A 22,710-nucleotide genomic window follows, 5' to 3' on the forward strand; every position below is an offset into this window, starting at 1 on the left:
AAAATAATTTATGCTGTCATTCGTCAGACTGAGACAGAATGTATACAGAAACATCTGCAATAAAAACATGACCGAGATCCTTTGTACCTGTACAATATAGTGACTGACTTCCTGTCCAGACGTCCTTAATAGAAATGTATTTAAGAGCATTTACAATATGAATTACATGTTCAAAGCCTTGTTAGCAATATTATAATATGATTTATGTGTCTTCTTTATAGTATTTTAGAGAATTAGGTATCTGTAAACAAACAGAAAAAAAACTGGTGTTTATGTAATGTATTCAAATATTTATGATAAACAGTTATGTAATTTATCTAAACTATTATAGGTGTAACATGCACCGATTGTCTGGTCATGTTACCTGACTTTACCTGGGGACAGGTATGTAGTGGCGTTAAAAAAGGTCAGGGCCGGGTCACTTTCTCAGCATATACGGCATGTCAATCATAAATATTTATATATAGCCTACATGTGTATCATAATGTTATCACTGACATCAGACCCCTATAAACTGAAAATCGTATTGGAAGGAATTTTAGAGATAACAGGCAATAAAAGGCACAGTACCATACTGTTATCAGGGTTAAATTGATGTGTAAAGAGGATTGTATAAAAAATAAATAATGCAAATATCACAAGAATTCCAGGTATTTAAAATGCTGTATACTGATGATTGGGTCCCATTTGACTGGCCATTACACGGTGGATAACACTAGTGTTCAGAGCCCCCGGCATAGCTGTGTTTAATTTCTGTATAATGTAGTCACAGTTAACTGGCCAAGGAATTTTTCTCTGGCCTGTTTGTACTGTCAACATCAAATGTATACAGTAATATTTCAGCGATATGTTGTATAGGAAGTGTTCAAGGTAGTGCTCTAGTGTGATACCCATATATAATAATGAATATTTCTCTCTGTTGTCTGTTCTCTGTATGTAGGTGTGGTACACTCCACCTTCTTGCAAACTCCCCACAACTTGAAGGCCCCCATCCATCCCTCTCCCAGATGAAACACAGCAAGCCACTAATACTTAATTCTGTTTTGATACATACTTGTATTACCTGGTCATATGACCATAACAATGCGGTTGTGATCAAAGGTAAAATCTGAAGGATGAAACTAGTATTGACATAGCCTTTCAATCTTCATTTGGTGAGGTAGTACATGAGGAAGTGCTGGCTTTGGGTACATAGCTTTTCATCTCCCAATGTTAAAGGTCAAGGTCTGTTGCTATAAATAAAAAATCAGTTTCAATGTGAAAACTACAGTTGGCTTTGGCCAATCTAACCCAAACTTCATAAGTACTTCCTAACTGAAAATGTTTGCTTGAGATTGCTTTACAGTTTTGAAGGTCAAAGGTCAAGGTCACTGTTACTATAAATAGAAAAATTTGTTTCACTGTGATAAATCAAGTATGCTTAGGCCAATCAAATGCAAACCTCATACAATGCTTCCTTACAAAAATGGCTCACTTTGGATCACTTTTCAGGGCCCTGGGTCAGTGGTACGGATTAGTGTTACTCTTAAGTAGAAAATTGGTTTCCGTGGTATAATTTGGATTTCCTTGGGTCAATCAAGCACAACCAGTGTGAGGGATTTCCAGCCACATAACATTGTCTTTGCTACCTGAGTTAAAAAGTGATCTAGCTTCATTAAATTCAGATATTGGTCCTTTTTCATCCCTTGTTGATCAAGTACAAATATTTTGTCAAAATTGTTGAGAAATAATCTTTTTACCCTTTAAGTTTTGAAACTAGATTTGAAAAAAGCAAAATGGTAGTTTAAAGATTGTGATTGCTATTTCTCAGAAAATCTTACCAAAATTTCACATTCAAGTTTCATCATGTTCCTTGTTGTGCACATTAAATTTTTGAACAGGTAGGGAAAACCGAAAGGTTGACAAAATACAAAGCACTTGATACCATGTTATACAGAGATAGAACTCTTAAGATGCCTGTGGATTTCAATAGATTTCACAGAGTACCATGTTGCTTAAACAGGGTTTGAAAGAACAGGAATGAAACACATGTAGTTCTGATGTTTTCAAAGTAGTTCTTATGTTGAAGTAAAGGTTTAAATTGTTTAAGGTTTGTAAATAGTTTAAAAGAACTACAACAAACAAGTCACATAATACATAACAGTACAATTCTTACTTGGGGCTCCAGTACAGGATCCATGAAGGTTCGACAAATTTTCATTAAACTCCATGTCTACGGCACCGAATTTGTAGTGATATAATCTATCGAAAATTATCATGTCAGTTCTAAAACTTAACAATATTTTAATATCTGACTATTCACTTAAGATTGACCTAGCTTATGTATAAAATTCTAGATCCCCTCTGGCCCCTGCATTTCCTGATCTTGACCATTGGCTTAATACATAAGGGCATTTAAACATTGACCGTTTGATTTAAAATGAAAAACATACCCCAAGGACATTACTGGTGTGTGGAATAAATAAATAACGTTATGACTCAAGCCTAACTAGGACTTATTTTGACTTAACACCTCATGTATGTTCATGCTGGGAACAGTGTGGCCATTTTGAGTATTGTACAGTGTGCTGACTAAATGAGGAGAGATAGTGTTTTTCTCTCACAGATAATTACTTCTAAAGGTCGTGAACTGGTTAGGTTTTGTTTATACGTCTGTAGGATGAAAAGCTGTTGCATGTTCTCTGTGTTTGAGTAATACTTACGTAAATTGGTGATCTCATAATACATCAGATTGTCTATTGGCCATCTCAACAAGTGACTGTGTACAGATGCTGGAATTACGTAGAAGTAGACAGATGATATATACTGAGAAATTCTGGGTGAAGAAATCTAAAGGGATTAAACTCTGACGTATTACTTGTGTGTGAATACTGTTGGTATAACATATGGTTTTACCGTTGGATATTTTTATTCAATCAAGTGATATCGCACAAAGACTGAACAGGAAGCTCCCAAACATACGGAACTTTGTCACAAAGTATTTATGATATCTTGTCACCAGCACTGGTCACAAGAGGGATACAGAACTTTGTCACTAAGGATTTATCATATCTTGCCATCAGCACTGGTTACTAGAGGGATACAGAACTTTGTCACTAAGGATTTATCATATCTTGCCATCAGCACTGGTTACTAGAGGGATACAGAACTTTGTCACTAAGGATTTATGATATCTTGTCACTAGCACTTGTTACTAGAGGGATACAGAACTTTTAGTTTTGTCTCTACAAATTTGTTTGTCTGTACAATGAGGAGTTACTAGTTAGGGTCAGTACAAAGAAAAATTTTTTATGTTACTTAAAATACATTGAAAAAAAGTGACAGATTTGAAAATTTCCCTTAAAAGAATTAACTTTGTACACCAATACAGTAACAGTCTTGTTTTAAGTTAAAAATGGTTACATTTGCTTCAAGTGCATCAGATAAAAAAACAATTTCTGTACTATTGATAAACACATAAGTGGGAAAATAAGGAACTCCATTCATTCACTAGATGGGATAGGAGCGATATTTACAGCGTTTATCAGCCGTTATTTCCTCTTGGAAGAGGGGGATGTATATTTACTGATTATTGGTGATAACCTTCCTGGTATTTCCCACATGTATTTTAGCATGAATCACATTGAAGTGGGTTTGGAATAGAAATATATAGATATTTGTGAAGGATATAATTTTTTGATGCCCTGCTGTGCTTGAGCCTGAATACATAGCAGATTTTGTAGGAGAAGTAACTCTAAAATCCCCTGGAAAGATGAAGCTGATATTATCAGTATTGCCTCAGCAGCTCACATAGATACAGATGACATGTGCGATGTTTATTTTTCTTGAGAGACTTTGAGGCTAAGTGTAGCTCCATGGTTTACTCAGCCCAGGAAATAGAGATATAGGTCAGATATCAAATTTTTGATGAAACTTTGGGGAGATTAGCAGGCTACTAATGACTGGCTGAGAGGAGCAGATAAAGAGTTGAGTATTTACCACAAATGAAACATCTCTAGCAGCATAGCAAGTGGGATAGGAGAGCAGACCTTGTGGCATATTGGGGAGACACTGCTCTGAGACTTGGTGAAAAAAATTTTGGATTTAAATACCACTTCTCAATTAAGATAAAACAAATACAGTTAGGTTCAGTGCATTCCGTGACAGCTGCGAGAGAGCGGTTTTTTCACGACAGAAGTTTTCATTTGGTTTGAGACAGCCAACCTGCTGTTACCGCAGAGGATATGTAGTGGCTTGGCAGCTGTATCTCTGCTTCTCATTCTGTATGTACACAGTATTAACAATGTCAACATAGCGCACACAGTTACAGTGCAAATCAAATTTTCTCTAAATTCTGTATAAATATTGAACTGGGTTTCACATTATCATTCACAATCAGATTTTTGGAGAATTGTGTTGGAGGATTTGCTATAGAGAATCTACACTGGTGGTGTGGCCCTGAAACTCTGTAAGGCATGGTTTTTGATTTGACAAGTTTCACTGCAGAGTGAAACTGTCTGTGTAGAGAAAATTCAGAAACGTATCACAGGAATTTTCAAAAGAATTTTCATCTAAAAGAAACTCAACATCTGAAGTCTCGGAGAAAAGAATTAGAGACTGGTTTTGAATGTGAGAGCTCATTGTGATCGCATCCATGTGCAGTCAGGAGTGAAGTTACAGCAGACAGCACCAAAGGACAACCTGTGTCTACAGGGCTGGCACCACTTAGGTTCTAAAACACTTGTTCCTTAGGATATAAAAGTATTTCTCTGTAGACTTGTGGACTAATCTTTAACAGCTGATGTAAGAGAGAGTGTTTGGACTAAATGAAACAGTGTTATAACTTCATGTGCTAATCGGTAGACAGCACAAAGAGAAAAATTGATTCAGAGAGTGTATTTAGTCAATCATCATGAAGGTGAAAAAGGCTTATCATTTCCTGGCACCAAACCCCAATATTTCACGGAGAAGTAAAAGGCTTGTTGAGACCTGCTTTGTGATCTTTCTTATCCTGGAATTTATCTCTTCTACTTCAGGAGAAGGCAATGCTGGAACGGCCAAGCCACCGGAAGGGTGAGTACCTTTTTATATTTAATTTCAAACCCCCATTCTTTTTCATTAGATCATCCCTTCTTTTGATCTAGAGCATTCCATAATATTACAAGGTAAGTGACGTTTTACTAACTTACAAACATACACAGTTGATTCATGAAATAAACTGACATGATTGGTTCAGATATATTAACAGTGTCGTCTCTTAGTCTTGCTGGTGTAAAGAGAAGAATATTGGTGAATGGTAGAGCTATTTAAAACAGATCATTTTGAGACAAAAATAGAGAACTTTCAGATTTCAATCTGAAAAGTTTTTTAATACATACAGTTGAATAATGCTATAATAATTAAGTGCACTGTAACATTTTAGTCAAAAATTAAAGATTAAAAATTTTAAATCAAATTTTGATAAACTCAAGATGTTTTTTGCAAATACAGTAATAGAACTTTTACAAATTTAGTTTTATAAAATGAATACACTTTTCCATAAATCATAGACACAGTTTAACAATACAGAGTAGAGTAGAAACTCCTTCAATCACCATGGCAATAAGTTTTCACATATCTTTTAGATCAAGCCAAATTATTAAATTGAAGAGGTATTTTCGTGACCTTCGCATAACTTTATGATCCTATTACTAGCTTTGTTTAACAGAAATCAGCATTCGTACTTCAATTATGTAATAATTGGTGAGGTGCTACATTTATACAAGTTTTATTAATAGTGGCGCCTCTATAAGCGTTGTAATGCTATGTTGTACTATAAAAGACTAAATCAAAACCATACTTTGGTCTTGTTGACATTCATAAGCCTATAAACCCTTTTTTCTTCAAGGTTAACATACAGGCCAGCAGTAACCTCAGCTTTTATGATAGTTCACATTTAAGTGTCTGTAAATGTGACATTTCTGACATTTTAGACATTTTAGGTTCATGGGTCTATAAACCCTACAAATTGTGATATTCAACATTCATGGTTCTATGGACCCTTCCTTCCTAATGATTGAAATTCACGGGTCTGTAAACCCTACTTTTCTAATGTGTGACATTCACGGGTTTGTAAACCCTACTTTTCTGATGCTTGAAATTCATAGGTTGGTAAAACCTCCATTCCTAATGTTTGATATTCACAAATCTGTAAAACCTACTTTCCAAATGTGTGACATTCACGGGTCTGTAAACTCTACTTTTCTGAGAAGTTGAAATTTAAGGGTCAGTAAAACCTCCTTTCCAAATGTTTGATATTCACGAATGTGTAAAACCAATTTTCCTGATGTTTGACATTCACGTGTTCGTGAACCGCACTTTTCTTACAGTTCACGTTCATGGTACTGTACCTTTACATGATTTATAGGTAATTTATCTTTTATACACCCCACTGTGAGCAGCTCATGATTGATCATGATTGTAACCTTTAAAAACAAGATCTCATCTCAATCTCTTTGAAATTTATGATGACATTTTGAAATATCAAGAAACATAAATATGTTGTAATGAATGGACATTAATTCAAGATTAGGTGCTGTAGGTTCTGTGAAGGGCTTTGATTTTAGATATTGTGTGTTAGGTGAAGAATTTGTTTGTAAGTACTCAAAGAGGGCAAATCTTTGCGGAATTTGTGATACAGATCAATAAAAACAGCTTTTTGGTAGATTTATGTCGCTTTAACAGGTCTGTGACAATTGATCCCACACCCAGACTTACAAGGTGATAGGCTGATCGTGTTTATATCCTAGTATTAACATTTATTTCTTGTTAAATGATGAAGTGACTATTTCAAACCAATTATTACTTGTTACAGAATGCTGAACAATATAGTGAATTGATATGGAATTCAGGGGAAAAAAAACAGATGGAATTTTGTAATTAACTTTAATGCGTTTTTTCTCATTTGATGGCCATCAGGTTTGGGTTGTAATACTTAGTAAGACCCTGGAGTAGATATACATCTCCTCCGTCTCCTTACACATGTAGTGTGCATCCCTTAACACTATCAGAGGAGGGTTTTCGTGGGAAAGTCACGGTTGCCTGGACCTTTCACACTTAAACTAGGATTGGTCCAGTCTCCCTTGAGAAACTAGAGATATATACCAGTCTTGTTTTTTGTCATGTTTGACATCTCTTTAAAACATAGAATAGAGCTAAAGTAAATATGTTCAAGTAGTTGGTTTTACCAGTTCTCTCATCAACTTATATATTGTTTCTTGAGCGGAAAAAGAGGGAGCTAATTACATGTCCATTTGTTAGGGGTTTAGGGTTTCTAGAACCAAGAGTGCCATTTACTAGGGAAACAAAATGATACTTTAAACTCTCTGGGGCTAATTCAGTGTTGACCGTTCGAGTGATCTATCACAGAGACAGGCATCTTCAAAGGACAGTAATGTTATTCTTAATAAGAGCAGAATAATAAAAATACTGAAAGAACCAGACTTTAAAAGTAAGTAAAAAGTAAGTATGTCAATTTCATACATTACTTACTAATTGATAAATGAAATAGATTAATAACATTTATCCTTTTCTTCAGAAAATTAAAATTTACATGAAAGCAGTTCTAAATATCAATATGTATGATTGGGGGAATACCTGAATAAGTTTTAGGTGTCATCTAAGGACAGATTCATTCAAGGTATTCGACATGTTTTATCGGACAATAATTTGTTGTGCAGGAGTAGTATAGTTTTGAGGTGATAGTAAAACAATGTAGCCTTGGTAACCATAATAATGGTGATAGTAAACCAATGTAGCCTTGGTAACCATAATAAAATGTACTTTAGACGATGTAGTGACAGTCAACAATAATAATGCATCCCCATCGTCAAGGCTTCTTAGCATGCAGCGTGTGCAAGTTTGTCATGCACCAAAAGACAGGGGAAAAATTGGCAGCATCCCTGTGGTGTTATGTAGGCGTGTTTCACAGGGATATCACAGAAATGTCTTAAGCACCATTGCTAGCGAAGAGCCATTTCATTCTGATAGGGACACAATCATGTATGATGTAACTTCTAATTTTTTCTTTGGATAACAACACACGAAAATAAGCCTCACCATACATATATTATCCATTGGTAAACCTTAGTCATGTGTCAGGTTAATATTGTACAAGGCAAGAAGGTTTTTTTGAGAAATTCTAGTAAAAGCATATCTGTAGCGTAAAATGGACAGAATATATATAGGAAAGTTATAAATTGTATTTGGAATAACTACCCTTTTGTTAGAATAGATGGTGTTTTAATGAGCAGTATTTGTATATATATAGCTTGTTTGTGTTTTCTTTGAAGATGTATGTATCACCATAATGTACAAAAAATTGTTCATTAGCATACTACAGAAATGTTTCTTAGTGACTTCAAAGGAAATAAATGTAAGGCAACGCTAATGTAGAAATAGTCTGATTTCACTACAAAGTTCACTGTCTTGTGATCACCTCCTGTAATGTCACATGATCATCCAGCTCCTGTGCTGTCACATGATCACCTCTGTAGCTGTTATTAAGTCATTTTCTGAGTTGTCACCTGGTCTTTTTCTGTGCTGTCACATGATCATCTGTAGCTCCAGTGCTGTCACATGATCACCTCTGTAGCTGTCATTAAGTCATTTTCTGAGTTGTCACCTGGTCTTTTTCTGTGCTGTCACATGATCACCTCTGAAACTGTCAGTAGGTCTTTTTCTGAGTTGTCACCTGGTCTCTTTCTGTGCTGTCACATAATCACCTCTGAAGCTGTCACTAGGTCTTTTTCTGAGGTGTCACCTGGTCTTTTTCTGTGCTGTCACATGATATACCTGGTTCACATTTGATCTTGTTTTGGACCTGGGTCAGAGAAGCCAAAATAGTGTAAAGATGTAGAAAAACATCCAGAAACATATCACTTTGTTAATGAGAAGAGTCACTTAATTAAACGTAATAAGACACTTCACCATCTTAACATGTACACTTGGTACAAAGTACCTGATGGCTGTCTACAACATGCCTTCAGACCTGCACACGTGCTGACTGACGAGGGGGAGGCGGTTACAGGCTGATTGGGAACATTTGGCCACTGAGTTGAATTTATAACAAACTTTAGGAAACAGATGGGATTATAACCCAGACTAAACGGCATGTTTTAAAAGTAGAATGCAATAGTTCTGGATTTTAACAGGTGTGACCAGCAAAATGCGTACACATTTAGAATCGGTTGAGAACCAGTTGGCTTCATTTCATTTGAAAATTTAGGCCTAAAACTGTTTACTCTTGATAGATTTCAAGTGTATAGGTTTGGACAAATTCAGGTTGAGTGCTGCAACATCATATTAGAGCTGTATACAAAAAATCTTTCAAAAAATACCTCTTTAAAACTGATATCTGGGAGAATAGAAGGTGTGCTATCACAACCATCAGATGAGCATGCCAATACCGTTTTTAAATCTAGTTCCTTCAGATAAAATATCCCATGCTCTGACAAAAAAAAAGTTGCATTTTCAAAGTTATGACTAATGTATCCTGTTGTTACAGATAATGTCAGAACATTTTATCAATTAATGGAAACAACACAGACGGCAGAGTGGAAGCAGGATCCGTTTAAATCATTTCTAAATGAACGTGATAAACACACCAATCACACAGCTAGTTAGAACTTTTATACGATAGCCTTGTAAATCAGAGAGTCACTTAATTGTATCATTAGTGTTGTGATTTGGGGATTAATACAGTCATGGTGCAGTGAGCCATGCTTTTAGGAGATTAAACAGGATGTATGCTAGGCGATCATGTACAGACATATTTCAAGTCGCAAATTAAACTTGTAAACATGCAGAAAACAGAGAAATCTTTTTTTTTTTTTTTGTGGACAACTGTGCAGTCCACAGTAATCTTGTGTTATACAGTCAGTCTAGTCTGGTAAAAAAGTGTACCACTGTTGTTTGTCCCTGTCTGGTTCTCAGAATCAGATATACATGAGCAGTCAAAGGTCTGCTTCTGTTTCACACTGGAGCATGTGCGTTTGTAATCAAGATTCCAATAAAACAATTTTACATGGTTATTGCACTTTTTTGCAAAAATATAACTATCTGTCTTTGATGTGTTTGTTATAGCTGATACACAGAATAAGTATTTGGTTTCCATGGCAACAAAATTATTTTATTTCATTTATCTACGTAAGTTTTACAAGAAATGTGGATTTTTCACAAGAAAGTATATAATAGGTTGATAATCATCTTCCGGACAATTTACTAGTAAAGAATACTGCTGTGTATTAAAGTTACATACATATGCCAATCTTATCTGCCAGTGCATACTTCTGATGACCTTGAGCATTGCAAACATCTACATGTATGACCTTGAGACTATGTTGTCAGCACAAAGAGAAGACAGACATTCAAGTTTTATGAGGCTATGAGGCCATTGTACAAATTGTGTAGTATTACATACCAATGGAGGATACACATGTGTTATTTACCATGTTGGTCCGGTCTTTGGATCTTTGTCACCAGACAGGATTCAGTCAGCAGGCATGGTGAAGCTGCTGTAACAGATACGCCTTAGGTTTTCTGTTCAGTGTAAAAAGACCACAGTACAACAATGCAAACAGCTCCCAAAAATCTTAATTCTATTTCCAACTATTTACTTTTTATCGGTGGTATAATTAGTCATGTGCGTGGAAACAACAGGATTTTTGTATAATTATATGTTTCCTTTGTTCAGCGGTTTTTGTCAGAAGGACATAACTGTAATAAGTTGAGACATACTGAAATTCAAACAGGGATTGACAGACATGTTCATCTACATACACTTATACAGTTCTTCATATTTTTTGTTTTGTTTGTTGGAGATAATTTACTAATGAATAGGTGACATGGTTTTACTTCTGCCTGTCTGACATTTTCAAGGCGGCTCTTTACAGACGAATTTTCCATTAGCCCGAGGTTTGAGGTTTAAAGAGAATGATACAGATTTTGTATGGATGACCTTGACAAGTATATGGCTGACTGCCTTGATCCAAATCATCTGTTTGTTGTCATGCTTATTTGTGTGTTTTCATGCATGCTTGTTTGTTGTCATGCATATTTGTGTGTTGTCATGCATGCTTGTTTGTTGTCGTGCATATTGTGTGTTGTCATGCATGTTTGAGTGTTGTCATGCTTGTTTGTGTGTTGTCATGCATGTTTGAGTGTTGTCATGCTTGTTTGTGTGTTGTCATGTATGTTTGTGTGTTGTCATGCATGTTTTTGTGTTGTTATGCATACTTGTTTGTTGTTGTGCATATTGTGTGTTGTCATGCATGTTTGTGTGTTGTCATGCTTGTTTGTGTGTTGTCATGCTTGTTTGTGTGTTGTCGTGCATGCTTCTTTGTTGTTTTGCATATTTGTGTGTTGTCATGCATGTTTGTGTGTTGCCATGTATGCTTGTGTGTTGTCATGCATATTTGTGTGTTGTCATACATGCTTGTGTGTTGTCATGCATGCTTGTGTGTTGTCGTGCATGCTTGTGTGTTGTCATGCATGCTTGTGTGTTGCCATGCATGTTTGTGTGTTGTCATGCATGCTTGTGTGCTGTCATGCATATTGTGTGTTGTCGTGCATGCTTGTGTGTTGTCATGCATGCTTGTGTGTTGCCATGCATACTTGTATGTTAATTGTAATACAAACTTGGGTGTTGTCTGTTGCATATTCTAATTTTACCGATGTTTTCTCATGAATTTATTTGAGACAAGTCAGGCATGCACTTTTTGATTTCCTGTTTATATAATTGTAACTGACCATTCAAATCAACACAATGCATCAGAACACATGTCAGGCCAATTCTGGTACAACCTTCATATAAATAACCCTACTGACCCATTAACATTGACTTTGCAGTATAAATACCCTGTACTGGTTGCTATCACAAACTTCTAACCCCAACCCAGACCATTCTCTGATGTCTATATTCTGATTTTCTGATGAATTTTCAATAGACAAATGTTTACTCCATCACATGTGTATGTGCCTGGTGTCTTTCACCGTACATGATTAGCATGTTGCTTTCTTAGCAAGTTAGTGGGAGGTATAGATTTGATCTGCAGGAATCCAGTTAGCGTTTTCAATGGAAAAATGTTGAGTCACAGAGTACTTTCTAGACCTTAGACTATAAAAAAAGGCCAGGTCACAAAGCAGTAATTATACTGTTATTTAAGCATGCCAAAGTGAACTCATTGCCATTCTCTTATAACTGACATTCAATATACATTATAATGCATGTGTAAATATTGACTTTTAGGAAGGTTGAGTTGCTGTGTGTCACATTTGAGTGGGTTATTCACTTTGTGGTGAAGCCTTGGGGGTAAATCTTAAACATTCAATTTTATGACTTTATAACTTCTGATTCATTAAGTCCAACAATGCTTTTGCATTTACATAATTATATGTCAATGAAACTGTTAATGCTTGTTTGTTAATGTATAAATTGTCTATAAATTTGTTGGCTTTGTAATGCTATACTAGATAGACACAGCAAGGCAGTAAACATTTTTACAGGTCATTTTTCTCATCAAATTGATTCATGACGCTGATTATTATGGACCAACATCGAGGTCCACACTTGATTATATGATCCTTCATTCTGTGCTATTAACCTCCCACGTGGTAGGGTGAAAGACGTTATTATCGGATTAATTGTTGGTTGGTATTTTGATTGTGAAATAAACCTCAAAGGAAGTTTTTTGGAAATTTGCATTTTATATGAGTTAGTATATAAATTTTTGTAGTGTGTACTCAGTGACTGTACAATGGTTTAGACGTCTTATTTATAGGAGTTTCTTGTCACCCACAGTTTGATGCTTGCATAATGATTAAGGTACCACAGTTTTATGTTTGTTTTTGGGAAACCCAGTGACTGGTAGCTGCAGTTACTCCGGTTTTTGCTAGGTCTGTGGCTGTGCACAAGAATGAGATACCCTTTTCCTAAATCTGCTCTCTGTGATACCAGTGTGCAGAGTAAACATTTTATTTTTATGAAGACATGAGTGATACTCTGCATAATGTAATGGTGCAGTGGGAACCGAGTTTTAGTTCAGAGTTGTGAAGTTTTGTAGAAGTTTCTATCTTTGCTGAAATTTAGATGAAAAATTCAGTGAAATTCCTCCTATAACAATACTAATACATGTATAGATATGTAAAGTGTATTGTGTTGTTGTAGTGTTGATTGGTATCGGAGTAAATTGCAAGTGATGCAGACTTGAGGTGCAGAAACCTAATATCTCTTCACACAGTATCTAGCAACTACAACTCAAATTGACTTAGATCAGGTATATAACACCTCACCAAAGGGGAAGTTACTCTAATACAGCCTTCCTGGTTTTTGTCGGTCGTTATTTTAAATTTAGGTTAAGAATTTTTTTATTTATAAATATATCAAAAGTACCCAAATCAAATTACAAGGGATTGTGAAAGCCATTATTGATTGGGTAGTCTTCATGTTTGCTTTCAAGTTGTTACTAACTTTGATTTCTGACAAGAAATATCCTACAGACTTATCAGAAATAGCCCGTCCTTGCTTTGAAGTTGTGTTTGACCTGGTTCTGACTGTTTGAGGACTGGGATAGGATCAGAAAGCCACACAGCAGTCCCTCTACTTATATATCACTTAGTATAAACAGGTCTTCTGATCCTGTGTAGATATCCCTTAAAGCTCCAAGATTTTTAAAGTTGATACAAAAATAAATATCATACAAAAGAATATCTGTGATAGGAACATACCAATTCTAGATGAAAGTTGGTGCAGTTTTGACTAGATTTAATCTCAAATATTTCATCTCTGAATAAACGTATACTTTTGCATATTAAATATGGATTTTTTTTTATCAGCATATAGGTCTTAGTTTTTTAGTAAGTAAAATGGTTATCTACGGGCCTATGAAATTTCTTTGGTTTAAGCTGGTGTCAGAAAGGAAATTGATGTGCTTAATAAAGATATGTAAATCTGTGGTGAAGTAATTTTTATGTACTAATCATAGCGCATTAAGACACACATGTGTTCTTCCACATGTTCCAATCTCCAGACAGATCTGTAATAACATACCGCACAGATTCATATTTATCACTGTAGATTTGAAACTTTGTCAAAATTTAATCCTCCAATGAAAATAGAGTACATTTGTCTTCATCACCATGGTTACTATAAATCTTGAGGTGCATTGCTTGTGAACAGATGTAAAACATTAGGAGGTCTGTATTACTGCTAACCTTAAGGTCAAAGGTTAAAGTGTAAATCTACGGATCAATGTTTTTGCTTTGATTTAACACATTGAGCAACAAGTTACACAGCTGTGTTACATTATAACATATGGAAATGAGTAATCTATTATTGCAAAATATATCAAATAAATCTGCATTTAAAATTGTTGAGTGTAATATATATCACCTCAAATTTTATTATAATATCCTTCAGCTAAAATTGTATCGTCAACTAAGATTGTGTTATTATATCCATCAGCCAAGACTTATTATTACATAAATGAAATGAAACTCTATTATTACAACATATATCAGCACAGCATATCTTAACTAAGACAATTTTACATGAATGAACTGAAACTATATTATTACAACATACATCAGCACAGCATATCTTAGTTAAGACAATTTTATGGCAGTATATATGAGCTAAAGACCATTTTATTACTTTATTTTACTTTTTTACTAAGACTGTATTATTACAACATGTCTTAATTCAGACTGTTTTATTACATCTTGTCTTGACTAAGATATTATTGTTAAATCTTATCTTAAAAAATGCAAAATATAACAATAATAAACAGATAAATGAATGTTAATTCCACCTAAATGGCAATAAATATTGAATACCCATAGTTCAAGTTTTAACATTTCAAATGGAAATAAACATATATATATAAACATATACAGTTACTACAACAAAGGGAATTAGTTTTGTATATGTTGCAGAACAGTAATTAACTGCTGATTATAGTGAGGTTATTATGACGGACATGTAAGGGAAAGTTTATGGATGTTAAAGTTTTCTTCATTAGTAAGATTTACGATTTTTTATGCAAATTCAGCCACACTCGTTATAAATATTCTTTTTGATGTAGATGTGTGTGTTCATTTATTTTTCTTATCTGAATATGTGGGTTAACTTAGCAAGATATGACTGAAATCTTGTGTAAATCATTCTGTGTAAACACATTTAAGGACACCTACACTCACTTGAGAGACTTGTACATTAACATATTCCTTATCTTTTGTAAAGCGTTTTATTTATCGTTACATATCGCAGACCTGTTACGGACAGATACACAACATATGGGCGTAATTAATATCAGATACATCACTTATGTCACAAGAAAATTTAAGTAAATGTCACATATGACAATTTAAGATTTATTGAAAATTACAATTATGTAGATTTTTTCTTTGAAGTCAATAATCAAGTGTTAATATAGAAAATGTGCTAACTTGACCTACAATATTCTGTTGAAAATCGACCATGTACACTTCTGCACGTAACAGGTGCAAAGCTACTTAGAGGCCTAATTTGATTTTGTGAAGTCACCAGTAACACAGGCTAATGTCACTAACGTTATTGACACAGTACCTTTAGATAATTCATAATAGTTAACAGCTGTAGGTAAATTTCCTTCTTGTATCAGGTAGATAAAGTGACAAGACGTATTTTATTTAACTTTGCATCCACAAAGACTTAAATTTTATTAAAAGAAGTAATTTGAAAATTTGTGTTTGTGTGTTTCAGTCAAACTCCACAATGTCTACCCTACAATGGCAGTGCCTGTGCTGCTGTCCTGGGATCGCGACATGTCTATATCAAGCAATCTATCCATGATCTGGAGGATCGGGTACACACACTTCTCCATGATCTGACCACATCACATGCCCCGTCCACAGAGAATCGCTGTCATGAGGCAGCACAGAAAATGTTATGTCAGTACCATTTCCCAGAGTGCATTGAAGCAGAGGAACCAGGACAAGTGCCAACACCTAAAAAAGTTTGCAGGTAACGTTTTTTTAATTTATCAACCTCTCAAATTTTTTAACCAGATATATTTTTCATGGTGTTGCCCTTTTGGAAATCTACTTCCAGTTTTGACCAATCTCTGTGAATCTTGCAATTAATCGCTAGATTTCAATTCTTTAATCTTAATGGAATTATCACATTGGGGTTTTGCTAGCATTGCTATCTTGTCTGCAGGTCTCTTCTCTCACCTTTCAACAGATCTGTCTGAGATTAATAGACTTTCCTGAACAGAAATATTTTGGTATGATGATTCTTCATGTTACAATTATGTATGCGTGTCCTCCGATTGGTTCGTTTTATATGAAGAGTAATTTTTGATTGGACAGTCAGTGTAAGGAGTGATGGATGACCATTGCTGATGCAATGACCATTGTTAATTCTTTATCATAATGTAGAGAAAGAAAGCACCACCTACCTGGGAGCTTTACAAGGGATTTGATTCATGCTTCAAATATCTGAGGAATTCAACAGAAGCATGATGAAGATTGATAACGATAAGTCTAATGACACAAGGCCACATGAACAATGAGTGATCACAGTACAACAAAGGTTGTGATTGGTCAGATGTCAAAACTTGTCATTTTCAGTATGCACTTGGATTTATAACCACTTACAACTAAACAACAATAAATGTCAACACTGGGGATGAAATATGACATCTTTCCTTGCTTAATATTACCAGTAGACATCGGTGAGCAGCTGTGATACAGTCTGACGATTCAGCATGCTGGGTTTAGCTTTGATATATCATTGTTTGTCTGAAGGAATGACCGTACAAATTTATTGACATAAGTACTTCCTTGTATTCGCGAAACAAACTGTGATTCACAGCTGACTTCTGTCATTTCCTCTTAGACCTATTGGTCCATCATCCTTTCAAGACCTTTTGGACTTTTGCCCCTCACCAACCATTTAAGTCATTGTCCTAATCAGAATTTTCAAGTCATTGTCCTTATCAGACCTTTTGAGTCATTTTCCTAATCAGACCATTTAAGTCATTGTCCTAATCAGACCATTTAAGTCATTGTCCTAATCAGACCATTTAAGTCATTGTCCTTATCAGACCTTTTGAGTCATTGTCCTTATCAGACCTTTTGAGTCATTGTCCCTCTGAGATGTGTTGGATCTTGCATATTTGTTCTGTTTAAGGTAAAAAAAGGCATTAATAAGCAAATACTGTATGAAACAAAATTATTAGGGTTATCTGTCTGTTGTTGTTATAGAAATCTTTTTTGTTCATTTAAATTTCCCAGGAATGCAGTAAAAACAAGATGATATGGAAATAGTTATGTAATATAGTATACATGCACCAGAAAGATACTGGTAAACAACACATGGGCGTTTCCCGTGAATTTCAAACAAGTTTATCTTTCAAGGCTATAGATCTTAATTAAAGCAAGACTCTCAAGATTTAAAACTCCCCCTTAGTAGTTTGACATACTGTTAAAATTACCCTAGATTTAGAAGGCCAAAGATGTTATCATAACTTTTCTACAAATACTGTAGGGTTTTGTGTTTAACAGCTTTCTTGTCAATGATGTGGGTCTTAGATTTCAAAAGAAACCACCAATACGCTCCATATTTGTAGTGTTGACAGCTTCAAGACAGTTTAATTAGACATGAAAACTTATCATTTCTGTTGAACTTGTTTTCATCCTTGAACCTGCATGTCCTTTCAAAGGGCTGTAATGATTTTATGTGCGTGTTCCATTTGGTAGAATCATTCAAACGATTCTTTTTATTTCTCAAAACAGGTCATAAAAATGTCTCCAGTGGTTGTTGTACATATCAGTGTTTGTACATCAGAGTGTAGCAGGATGAGACACCAACTTTCTTCTCATTTATCATGGTTAATACTCTCCTACCTGTATAGAACTTACTGGCCATAATGTTGGTTTTTATGTTCCATTTCTGATGTTAAATCTGGAACATGTGATGTTGCCCTTGTACAATAGCCTCCTTGTGTAGTCATTATCTGTGTCATATTGGGACAAGAGACGTATAATTTTGGTAATGTTATGATTTTGTGATGTTGCATTTTATCTTGTGTATTGTCATGGTTTTATGTAAATAAATTTTTTTAAGAGAATTTGTATGGTATGGCTTCACACTAGGGTAGCGATGTTTTTATACAACAGAACACATTAGGTCATTGTGACATATTACGACCTTCCTACTACACAGATCAGTGTGATACCCTCACTGTGAATTGTGCTGTGATTTATGGTAAACATAACAAAAAGAAGAAAAGAAAACAGGGTGATCAAGCTGTTTTTAGACAGTCTCTATCAGATAGGTGTTTTATCTGCATAGCATCTCTTTGACTTGGAATCAATGAAAACGAAACTTAAAAGCAACCATGAATTTTAAAATGTGTTGCCATGGAATTAGATGACATTGGGTTCTCAATAAATGTATTTTTATTGCACCGTTCTCTCTTGTAGTATCAAATACATTAAGTAAGGGAGTTTTGAAATTTGATAAGTTTTGAACCTTGCTCAAAATTACATTATCTTTGTGAAAGTTTTCGAAAAACTTGTGCTGTGATTAAAGCTGGTAGGGATGAAAGTGTTGATTTATCCCGATAGGGATCTTCAGACTTAAAGGAGCACAAGCTTTGAAAAGGGGAAGTAGGATGACCTGCTCCTACCTTGTCTGATATTGAGACCACCTGTGTCTAGTGTAAAGTCTTTTGTAAGCCCATTCCATTGTCAAAGTCGTTATACAGGAATGTCTGTAGATTCAGACATGTAACCCAGTATTGACAAAGTGTAGTTTTTAATCATGATTAAATCTAAAAATGAAAATAGGAAATAAATTCTGTTTCTTTTCAATGAGCAAGCAATGGAAAGTATGATAAGAAATGATCACACAAGCTCTTCCTTAAAATTTTCCCCTGTTTCGTGAATGATCAGCTGTTTTGTGAAGTTGGAAGTTGACAGAGGTAGTGCAGTTTTCAGTAATGGATATAGCAAAATATTTGGGAAATATTACTTCAAAAGTACACTACACCACTAGAAGAATGACATGTGTGTTTTGATGGAACTATTTGTTCCAGTTGAAATCTGAGTTAATTATAAAACAACAGGGTAGTGCCAATATTGAGACCTTGACACCAGTAAATGGATGCCCTCACTCCATCACTGTTGACAGAAATGGCGGGAAATTGGTTCCTGTTGACATGGTAGTTAAGCAGGCAGATCTGTTTACAATTAAAGGATGCAGAGTAGATTTCTTTTAAATTGCTGCGGTAATATTGTAAGTGAAAATTGTAGTTGATGAGTGTGTATGTGTGAAAACTTCTTTAATTGAAAGTATGATTCCAGTACAAAGTGTTTCCGTACTCTTTGATGATTTAAAGTGGGGCAAGGTTTGGTAATTCTATCAATGTTATATCAGTAATATAATCATATTTTGACACGTTTTTCTGCTTGCATTACATATGATTAAATTAAAACGACATTTTGTCATTTAGTCTTGCTCATTTCAAAGTTTTCTTTCGCATTTAACATGCCTGGTGAGACTTGTGAAATGAAAACTCATGAAAATTATAAAGTTATAACATACAGTAATCCTAATGTTTTCAGATATTGATTCACAAGATTATAAAATACTGATATGCATGTCAAATTAAACATAATAAGATCAGTATTTGTGCATGTTTGAAGTCATATCAGATTAAAACCGAAAGGTGGGGCCAAAAAGCTTCAAATATGTATCCTATTTCCTGACAAATTTTGTCATTTCCTTATCAAAAAATGTCAAATACCAATTTATAACCACAAGTAGAACTATTTGTGTAAATTAGAATAGACCCATTAAGACTATTTATAAGAACACAAGGGGCAACTTCTTAAGTGTATTTTGTAAGAGTACAAGGGACATGCCAGCTCAGGTAATCCTTATCGGGTGCAAAATATTGACTTTTTAGTGAGAGGTTGATTCTGAAAACTCTGACCCAAGGAGGTGTGCCAGGCAAACACTTGACCAATCTTCCTTTGTTTATTCTGATAAGGATGTTAGGTGTTTGGCCGAAAGTGTGTGCATGTTGTACTCCATATATTACATTGACATCAAAATAATTGACCTGTTAAAGTTTTCAACAATCCAGGTGTGTTATATCGATGAACACCTGTACAGGTGTATTTTGGGATTGATACACTTGAGAGTTGCTCACTTGTCATTTATACAATAACAGTTAGGTTGTCTGCACCGAGAAGATTGATGGTGGTGCTGTATGTCTGTACAGGTAGTGACATGTTACAGTAACAGCTAATGGTGGTACTGTCCTATCTATACAGGTAGTTACAAGTTACAGTAACAACTAATGATGGTACTGTCCTATCTATACAGGTACTTACAAGTTACAGTAACAACTAATGGTGGTACTGTCCTATCTATACAGGTACTTATGTGTTATGATTACTCGTAATAAAAGTATGTATTTTTTTTCCAATTTGTCCAGCATTGATTACCAGTCTACTGGTTTCTACTATAAATGGTGTAGCCATGCTTGGTAGTAATTTCAGTCTGTCTTTGTCCATAAGGATCTTTGTGCAATGCTATCTTAGATATTTTTTCTTATTGAAGAAAAAAAATACAAAAACTGTAGTAGTTGGGTTCCTGTAAAACACATTGCTGGTACATGGATTTACATAAGTAAATCACCCTGACATCACAGCAGCCATGTGTGGTGAGGAGATAGGACAGAGTCATTGTGATAGGGGTGTAAGGTTCTGACATCCAGGGGCATGCTTGTCTGATGGAGGAGTGGAGGGGAGGTGCAATGTTATATTACCCAGTTGTATGGTCTGATAGGGAAGGACCGAAAAACGCCATGCTTCCGATCCAAAACACCCTTACACAAACCAAAACCCGCCAACACCATCTACGCCAGTGGAGGGATGACCAGTGTTCTAGATTCCTATCAGGAATCAGGTTTGCATGATGATAGTTGTGAGATTAACATCAGGAATATGGTGAAGCTGGTGATAGTCTACCATAACATTTAATATAGGATAGCAAAACAGTTGGAAAGGCCAAAGTAGCTGGAGCTAGTTTCACACATCTGGTCTGGGACTGTTACTTACCCTAATCAGACTGTTATCTGATCAAGGAGTAAACTTGTTTCAGATATTTGTTTAGAATATGTCAAAATTATTTTGGTTTTCATTGCAGATGTTGACTTTAACAGTGACTGGTTTATGTTTAGTCACAGTCAGAAATCCCTCAGGATTCTTCACAACAAAAATATACAGAAACTATTTAGATTTAGGGTCATAAGGACACATAGCCACTGGTCATTAACACCCTGTCAGTGTTGGTCTTATAGTCGTTTGGTTGTAGAATCTTTTATCATGGGCATATGATTCTAGTACATATATTGCCACAGTAATATGCTACAAAAGACTGTTTAAAGTTCAAGATAAGGTGGGCTATTCATTAAATATTGTACTGTTTAACCCCAAATCTCCCAAGTTGGAACCAGTCCATACATTATAGATATTTTTATATAATGATCTCAAATTTCATCTTTTTTCTCTCATTTATGGAACATTTAATTCCAAAATGTAATTTGTAAGCCAGTAAAAGGTTGTAGTTTGATAACCATATTTGTTATTACCAAGATAAGGAACCTCTTTAAATTAATTATTTAAAATTGTTATAAAGATTAAATCAAGCACACCAGACAAGTGTCATGTAAGCCAGACTGGCTCTGACAGGTCTCTGATTTGTGAGATGGTAACCTAGCTAGGAACTAAGATCTCTCCCTAAATCATGGCTACTAATTACATAATAATACCATTTTCTTTTGTGAGGGATATTATAGATAGTTAAAGAGATGGTATTTCTGAATGAGTTGCATTAGTAAAGATCATAATTCCTTTAAAGTTGTTTAAACATGGTTAAAGTGGGGGTCCTTATTTGATAGCAACTTTGAATACACTGACAGATGTAGTTAATTATGTATTCAAGTTTACAGATAAGAGTTACAATGTTTTATAGGTCTTACTGACATACAGGTGTTAGTGTTACCCCATGTTTACCTAATCTCTCCCTTATCTACCATCATATATCATGAGGAATGGCCAGTCACTTGGTTACCCTGACCTTGGATTACACGTACCCTGCTGTGTAAAAGTCTGTTACCCTGACTTAGGGTGACCATACTCAAAAGAAAGTCTCAAATAATGTCTAACCCTTGACTTCCACTAATTTGAAATTCTGACCTCGAGTGAACTTGCTGTGTAGAAAGTCTCCGACTTCGACTTTACCAGTATGTGATCCCGCAGTGATGAAAGTTTGTCAGTCTGACCTTGGGAGACCTTCACTTCTATGTTCAAAGTTTGATATTTAGACTGAACATGTCCTCGCTTTGTAGAGAAAATATGACACTCTTAATATTAACATGTTCTAGTCTGTACCTTACTCTGATGTGAGATGATCTCTTAAATGCATAGAAAGTCTGACCTTGACCTTGAATGACCTTGCTGTATATAAAACTCTGAACTGTAGAAGTCTGTCCCTCTTAACTAAGGTAACCTTACTCTGTAATGGTGATTAGTTTGACTAGGAGTGAGTAACCTTGTTAAATACTATAAGCCACACTTGCCTAGGGTGACTATGCTTTGTATAAGGTAAATAGTTTGACTAAGGATGACCTTGCTATA

At 35.1% G+C, this 22,710-nt stretch overlaps 1 protein-coding gene across 1 annotated transcript in view; it reads left to right on the forward strand.

Annotated features, from left to right (window-relative positions):
- The window catches only part of LOC132545544 (muscle, skeletal receptor tyrosine protein kinase-like), a 51,985-nt gene that overhangs the window by 24,689 nt on the left and 4,586 nt on the right, over window positions 1-22,710 (forward strand). The window contains exons 5-6 of the mRNA XM_060209229.1: window positions 5,016-5,052; window positions 15,758-16,018. Of these exons, the coding sequence (XP_060065212.1) occupies window positions 5,016-5,052; window positions 15,758-16,018 (298 nt within the window). The remainder of the gene's footprint in view (window positions 1-5,015; window positions 5,053-15,757; window positions 16,019-22,710) is intronic.

Source organism: Ylistrum balloti, unplaced genomic scaffold (genome assembly GCF_031769215.1).
Source record: "Ylistrum balloti isolate Yb309-2 unplaced genomic scaffold, AGI_CSIRO_Ybal_v1 Utg369850, whole genome shotgun sequence".
Lineage (NCBI taxonomy): Eukaryota > Metazoa > Mollusca > Bivalvia > Pectinida > Pectinidae > Ylistrum > Ylistrum balloti.